The sequence below is a fragment of the Taeniopygia guttata genome, chromosome 6 (assembly GCF_048771995.1).
Source record: "Taeniopygia guttata chromosome 6, bTaeGut7.mat, whole genome shotgun sequence".
Lineage (NCBI taxonomy): Eukaryota > Metazoa > Chordata > Aves > Passeriformes > Estrildidae > Taeniopygia > Taeniopygia guttata.
Window position 1 is genome coordinate 32,808,608 of NC_133031.1, and position 7,671 is coordinate 32,816,278.

Sequence of the window (7,671 nt, forward strand, 5' to 3'; positions counted from 1 at the left end):
AAGGCCGACACGCTGATGTGTCTTGGCAGAGCTGGGGTTGAGTGGCAAGGTAGCAGAAAGCAGATTGAGAGATTGTAGAGTGGGAAAGAGGCAGCAGGACTAGGAGCACATCAGGCTGGTGTCTGGATGGGGGAAAGTCTGGACACAACTCCAAACTCTCTTCCCCTTTTCATCCTGCAGCCTGGATTTTCATGTCCATTTCCTTATTCATGTCCATGTCCATGTCCATGTCCATGCCCAAGTCAACCCATTGATACAATCCAGCTGCATTCACTGACCATTTGTTCACTCTCTGTTCTTTCTTACAGCCACACAGCCAACTCCTCCTCCTCAACAGCCACTATCAACAGGTAAGTCCAATTTGCCCAAATTAGGCCTGCTTTTAAAGCCAGCCCCAAGGTGACACAATAAGAGAAGAAGTGAGTTCAATGAGTCTGATCCTGGACAGTGTAAGGCTGCAGTTCCCCTATTCCCCTGACATCTCCAGGCTGCATGAATGTCCACCTCAGTGAATGGGTCACACGCAAGGCTAACAAAGGGCTTTTCGGCACAAGCCTGGCTCTTGAGCACCTCTGTTGCCAGGCAGATCCAGCAGCTCCCTGGACAGGGCACATGTGACACCTCCACATCCAGAGTCTTTCCTCAGCCAATGCTCTCTCCTAGTATCCTGGGTCTGCACCACCACAAATCATGATCACTGGGACCAAACCTCTAAAATAGTAGGGGAGGTGGTGGAGACTTTAGATTCTGACTCGGACTGACCCCAGTCCCTGCCTTGTGCCATGTGCCAGGGCCCAGCGTGCGGCTGTCGGGCGGCAGGAACGGCTGCGAGGGCCGCGTGGAGCTGTACGACGGCAGCTCGTGGGGGACGGTGTGTGACGACCAGTGGGACCTGCAGGATGCCCAGGTGGTGTGCCGCCAGCTGGGCTGTGGCCAGCCCATAGAAGCCCCACAGAACGCTCGCTTTGGCCTGGGCTCCGGCCGCATCTTCCTGGACGACGTGCAGTGCCGCGGGGACGAGCCCTCCCTCCGGATGTGCCGGCACAACGGCTGGGGCGTGCACAACTGCGGGCACAGTGAGGATGCCAGTGTCATCTGTGCAGGTGGGTGGCCAGCAGAGTCCATCTGAAGGGTTTTGGCTTCCTCCACTTAAGGCCAACACGCTGATGTCACTTCGCAGAGCTGGGGCTGAGTGACAAGGTGGCAAAAGCAGATTGAGAGACTGTAGAGTGGGAAAGATGCAGCAGGACTAGGAGCACATCAAGCTGGTATCTGGATGGGGGAAAGTCTGGGCACAACTCCAAGCTATCTTCCTATTTCCTTCCTACATTCTGGATTTTCATATCCATTTCCATTTCCATGTCCATGTCCATGTCCATGCTCAAGTCAATCCATTCATACAATCCGGCTGCATTCACTGACCATTTGTCCACTCTCTGTTCTTTCTTGCAGCCACACAGCCAAACCCTCCTCCTCAACAGCCACTACCAACAGGTAAGTCCAGCTCACCCAGCTTAGGCCTGCTTTTAAAGCCAGCCCCAAGGTGACACGATAAGACAAATGAGTTCAATGGGTCTGATCCTGGTTGGTGTAAGGCTGCAGTTCCCCTATTCCCCTGAAATCACCAGGTTGCATGAGTGTCCCCCCAGTGAATGGCCCATGTGCAAGGTTAGCAAAGGGCTTTTCTGCACGTGAGGTAGGGTCTTGAGCAACTCTGTCCCCAGGCAAATCCTGCATCTCACTGGACAGAGCACAAGTGACATCTGCATAGCCGGGCTCTTTCCTCAGCCACTGACCTCTTTGAGTCTTCTGGGTCTGCACCACCAGAGATCATGGTCATTGGGGCCAAACCTCTAAAACAGTAGGGGAGGTGGTGGGGACTGTGGATTCTGACTTGGAGTGACCCCAGTCCCTGCCTTGTGCCGTGTGCCAGGGCCCAGCGTGCGGCTGTCGGGCGGCAGGAACGGCTGCGAGGGCCGCGTGGAGCTGTACGACGGCAGCTCGTGGGGGACGGTGTGTGACGACCAGTGGGACCTGCAGGATGCCCAGGTGGTGTGCCGCCAGCTGGGCTGTGGCCAGCCCATAGAAGCCCCACAGAACGCTCGCTTTGGCCTGGGCTCGGGCCGCATCTTCCTGGACGACGTGCAGTGTCGTGGGGACGAGCCCTCCCTCCGGATGTGCCGGCACAACGGCTGGGGCATGCACAACTGCATGCACAGTGAGGATGCCAGTGTCATCTGTGCAGGTGGGTGGCCTCAAGGGAACACTGGCATTTGCATATCGTTCTAAGAGTGTTTTGGGTCGGGCCAGGGCAGAGGTGAGGCTGGGTCTTCTGATGCCTGGGACTCAAGCCCATGGCATCCAAAATCCTCATTCTTGCACAGACAGGGGACAGAAGGCCCTCCAGAATTTCTGCTGTTGCCATCCACTGATGGGGCAAAGCAGTGGAATGAGGGATTGTTCTTTGAGGAGGATGATGTAGGACTGGGAACAGGTCAGGCTGGTGCCAGGATTGGGGAGAGGAAGGAAAGAGCTCCACCCTCTCTCCTGGCATTAGGCCCCCAGCTCTGCTTTGCATGGCCATTGACATTGAACTGATCACCTCCCTAACAGAGACATCCACCCCTCTGGAAACGACCACCTCAGCAGCAGCCCCTGCCACGTCCCAGGTGCCCAGCACAGCACTGCTGATCCCCACCACCACAACACCTACCTCAGCACAGAGCAGCACATCAGGTAACCCTGCCCACTCTCACTCACTGCTCTCCCCATTGGTGCTGATCTCCCTCAGCAGAGCTCATTGCACTGCAGGCAGCCTCCCAGCCCTCAGCCTCTTCAGTTGGGCCACCACAACCTAAACTGAGGATGCAAACAGAGCATGGGGAGGAGTTGGCAAATTGGGCAGCTGTGCTTTGAGAGCAGGAACTCTGCAGTCATTGCTGGTTTCATGGAACTTTTTGCAGAGGGACTGCCTCCCACTGCAACCAGCAGCATCATGCCCAGGGATCAATCTGTCTTCATTCCTTCAATTCCTGCTTTTGTCATACCAGAGCTGTGCTCTAGACGTACTCTGGGATTTGGCACAGGATCAGAAGAAATGAGGATATTATCATTTGTCATGGAGGCAACTGGGTGTCCTATGGAGCTGATGGCCCTTTGTGCCTTGTCTCCTGTTTCTACTTCTCTGCCTTCCTGTGGTCCCCATTTTATCACTCTGTGCCTCCAGGTGAGGCCATGTTCAGGCCCTGTTCCTTTCTCATGAACTGCACTTCTCACATGTCTCTTCTTCGTTCACTCCCACAGCTCCAGTGGCCTCCTCAACACTTCCACCAGGTAATGCTGTGGCTCTTCTACCTTGGTAATTTGTGGTCTGTCTGTCTCCCTGTTGCACATTTCTGTAAAATTGTCTTTTGTCTCTCTGACAATATCGTTGCAAGTGTGAGTGATCTTTTTCAAGCAGAACATAAAATGGATTTTCATCTTGTAGCATTTATATTCTGAGGTTGTGCTCACCTTCCTAGAAAGACGCTTCTACGATTATCTGTGACAAAAATTATGTCATTCATGCTGGCAGGAACACCAAAGCTTTTTGCAGCTATGTTTGTACTTAGGACTTTTTGCAGCAGCCTGAAGTGCTTATTTCACTCTGAGACCAGAAAACTGCAGTTTTCTAGAAAACTTGCAACTTATTTACCCTCCAAAGACCTTAGTGAATAAAGAGAAGCAGCAGAGTAACTGCTGAGAGACTGTCTGTTGAGGAAGGTGCTTCCATTTCAACTGTCATGACACCTCCCAGAATTGACCTCAACTCTAAAAAGGGGCAGAAAGCATCCAGGTATTACCAGCCCATCCTGAAGAGGGTAGCCTGACACCATGGATGGAAATCTACCACTGAAGGAATTCCAAATCCAGCATGAAAGCAAACCTAAAGCAAAAACAAATATTAGTTTTGATTCAGCTCCTATAGTCTACCACCTGCAGTCAGCAGGGGGACCTGCTTTTCCACAGCTATGGATGAGGCACATACAGCTCAAGTACACTTTTGTAAGTAAATTCTTTCCCATTTTCTTTTGCAGCATCTTATTTTTGTGGTGGCTCAGTCTCAGATTCCTCTGGGGTGCTGCAGAGTCCCAACTATCCTGGAAATTATCCAAACGATGCTGACTGTGTGTGGGAAATACAAGTAGAGAACAATTTCCGTGTAACGCTCACATTTAGAGATATTGTGTAAGTAAAACATTGATTCCCTGGACAAATATCAAAGTCAAAACTTACCTGAGAAGTTTGAAATCTTATCTGAAACAACCAACCTTCCCAATTTTAAAGATACTTCCAATAGCATCCACAGTTGGAAGGCCAGATCAAAATCTGGATGGATGTTGCATTTTTTACTTACCATTTTCTGCTAAAGCTTCGTAAAGACCAAATTAAATTTGTGATGAGAAAACTTGAAATGCTGAAAGGCCTTATCACATCTTAGGCAGTGAAATCAGAGTTTCTGAAGTTTTCTTCTGAAATGGATTTGACAAGGTGCTGATGTTTTTCTACCAGGATGCAAAGCGGGACGTGCCAGCATGACTACATTGAAGTCTATGATGGACCTCTCCATTCTTCCCCTCTTCTTGGGAGATTCTGTTCTGGTTCCTTTCCCACGTATGTGTCCTCTTCAAACATGATGACTGTTCGCTTCCACAGTGATTCCAGAAACTCCTTCAGAGGTTTTCAGGCTCACTACTCTTCCATCCCAGCAGGTCACAACACCAGTAAGTTCCTGGCCAGTGTTTCTCAACAGACAAGCCTATTTATTGCTTTTCTTTGAAGAATAAATATATGTGTAAATTTAAATATTGTGGAAACTGAATGACATGCATGAAATACAGTGGGTTGGGGTGGGAACTGCCTGACTTCTAAATTCAGAAAAAAACCTGCCTCTAATCATTACTAAATTCCTCTTCTATCAGCCATTCAATGCTTGCCAGACTACATGCACATAGTGGTCAGCAGAGACTACCTCCAGTCTCAGGGCTACTCAGCACAGAGCGTCACCCTGGACGACAGTCGCTGCAGACCGACAGTCACGTCACGGGAAGTTGTATTCAACATTCCGTACAACAGCTGTGGGACAACACAAGAGGTACACTCCCTGTTTTGGGCACTCAGTTGCATATCTAAGCTTGGCTAGACTTAGAACTTAGATGGAACGTGACAAAAGCGCGATTCCTGATTTTAAATTGTGTCGTTAAACAGGAGAACAGCGACACAATCAACTACTCCAACACCATCAGGGTCACATCTTCCGGGTACATAATCAAGAGGAAAAAGAACATCAATTTGCACGTCAGCTGCAAAATGCTGAGGAAGAGCTGGCAGCAGGTGATGTACGCTGCTGAGGACACCGTGGATGTGAACGAGTACCAGTTTGGAAGATACGACATGAACATCACCTTCTACGATTCCGCAGCGTTCCTGCAGCAAGTGCGCAGCTCTCCCTACTACATCGACCTCAACCAAAACCTCTACCTCCAAGCCTGTCTTCACAGCTCGGACCCAAACCTGAAGGTGGCTGTGGACACGTGTGTGGCATCGCCTGATCCTCGTGATTTTAACACGCTGGCCTATTATTTAGTCAGGAATGGGTAAGAGCGTTCTTCAAAGCTAGAAGCACACCTGTCATCCACATTTGTTTTAAATAATACAGCCAATCTGGATGGGGTTAGAACTCGTTATCAACAGACCGTGAAAATTGGTCTTTGATTTTGTATTTTTACAATATGAGCCTGGGAATAAGAAATTATATTTAGACCTTACTATCAGTTCATTTCACTTACTCCATCTTTGTCCTGTGAACAAAATACAAAAAAACTGCAGTGGGAATTGTCATCCTAGGAGTTAAATATTTCAGTAAAACCAGGTCAAACATTAGACTAATTTTTATGCCTTGTATAACACTGATATTACTAACAATCTGTTTGTTAGAGTTTGTTCCCTCTTCATCACTTAAAGTATCCTTCTCTTGGGAAAGGAAGAATTGCCAACACTCCAGCTGCTTCATAGTACTTTAAAAAAAATCTGTATTTTTAAAGTGCATACTGTGCTATGAAAGTTACATTTTTATCCCACTGCTTTCCTAGTACCTGACTATGCTATAAATAATTTTTATCTGAATTTCGCAGGAATTCATAATAATAAATCAAATAACCTGAGTTTTAATTTTGCAGGAATGTGCATGTGCGCATCCATGAAGACTAATTCCCTATTTTTTTTGCTCCTTTCTAGGTGTCCTAGAGATTCTTCCTATGCCACGTTCTACTCCCCTTCCAGCCACTTTGCTCGGTTCAAGTTTAACGCCTTTGAGTTCATGAGCCGGCACCCGTCCGTGTACCTGAAGTGCCGGATGCTGGTCTGCAGGCTCGGGGACTTCTCCTCCCGCTGCTACCGGGGCTGCAGCTCCAGGGCCAAGAGAGACACCAGCCCTGCTGAGGAACACGTGGATGTGGTGCTTGGACCCCTTCAGCTCCGAGGAGGGGATGCTCCCAGTGGGACCACTGGGAAAGCCGAATAAATTTCTCTCACGTTTGCTCTAGGATGGCCAACGGGCTTCAAGAAAAGCCACAGCTCTGTCGCCTGTCGCTGAAATCTGCATTTGCCGACTTTGCCATAAAAAGGAAGAGATCCACACCTTGCAAGCTTCTGCTTTCACCCACATTTTTAAAAAGTGTAACTTCCCAGGCTGTCCCAAAGGAGAGTTCCCTGTAATCCTTTTTATAACTCCTTGAGTTGTGCTAATTAGCTCCAGTCTGATTGTGAATTTGGTGGCACTTGAGGATATGGTTTATTGGTGGATTTATCTGTGCTAATTTAATGGTAGGGCTCAATAACCTTAAAGGTCTTTTCTAACCTAAAGGATCCCATTGATTCCATGGCAGCCAGCTGGGAGCAAACTCCCAGATTTCTTGAGAAATATTTCATTCCCTCAGCTGTTTTCTGCTTATGAAATTTATTTAGTTGAGTTGTCATCCCTGCTAATATGAAGCCTGTCCAAATAGTTGAGAGCAATGAATCTGTGAGTTTGCTTATTTCTGACTTTGATCTGGGAGCCATCCCTTTAACACTTTAACTCTGTGCCTTGACCTTCAATATGCTGAGATCAAACCCCAGGAACTTTCACTTATAGGGCTGAGCTCTTCTAGCAACCAGAATTGTGCCTATACAATATTCTAGTTGCTCTGAGTATTGCTTTTAGTGCTATATTTCTCTTTTAAACAATGATGGGTCTGTGCTTATTTATAAAATGCAGATATTTCCAAGTGAAATTAATCTGTTTTGTGAGCAGTGTAATTTATAATCAAAGGAAGGAAGGTTTACAAAGCAATAAATCTATTTTGTCTCTAAAATTGATGTTTCTGTGCTTAAAATACTATTGTTTTACTGTGTTGAAGAGTGCTGTCTGTTTGATTAAAAATTCCAAGTGATGGTCTGAGCCCCTGCTTCTGAAACACTACACAGGGAACTTCTAGATATATTAATATAAAATTTATCTTAAAATAAATATTTAAATATCTTCGCCCTGCTGCTGACAATTCCCTTGCACCAGTGCTTGGTGCTGTCACCCTCCTGTCAGTTCTTGATGGTTTTCCTGCAAGGCTGGCACTGAAGGAGCTGCTTTCACAT

At 47.7% G+C, this 7,671-nt stretch overlaps 1 protein-coding gene across 1 annotated transcript in view; it reads left to right on the forward strand.

Moving 5' to 3' along the window:
- Positions 1 to 7,394, forward strand: part of DMBT1 (deleted in malignant brain tumors 1) — a 51,923-nt gene extending 44,529 nt beyond the window's left edge. Inside the window, exons 44-54 of the mRNA XM_072931571.1 lie at positions 309 to 350; positions 792 to 1,103; positions 1,453 to 1,494; positions 1,934 to 2,245; positions 2,614 to 2,736; positions 3,304 to 3,333; positions 4,077 to 4,227; positions 4,552 to 4,763; positions 4,962 to 5,134; positions 5,248 to 5,636; positions 6,277 to 7,394. Of these exons, the coding sequence (XP_072787672.1) occupies positions 309 to 350; positions 792 to 1,103; positions 1,453 to 1,494; positions 1,934 to 2,245; positions 2,614 to 2,736; positions 3,304 to 3,333; positions 4,077 to 4,227; positions 4,552 to 4,763; positions 4,962 to 5,134; positions 5,248 to 5,636; positions 6,277 to 6,562 (2,072 nt within the window). The 3' untranslated portion in view covers positions 6,563 to 7,394. The remainder of the gene's footprint in view (positions 1 to 308; positions 351 to 791; positions 1,104 to 1,452; positions 1,495 to 1,933; positions 2,246 to 2,613; positions 2,737 to 3,303; positions 3,334 to 4,076; positions 4,228 to 4,551; positions 4,764 to 4,961; positions 5,135 to 5,247; positions 5,637 to 6,276) is intronic.
- Positions 7,395 to 7,671: the final 277 nt, after the last annotated feature.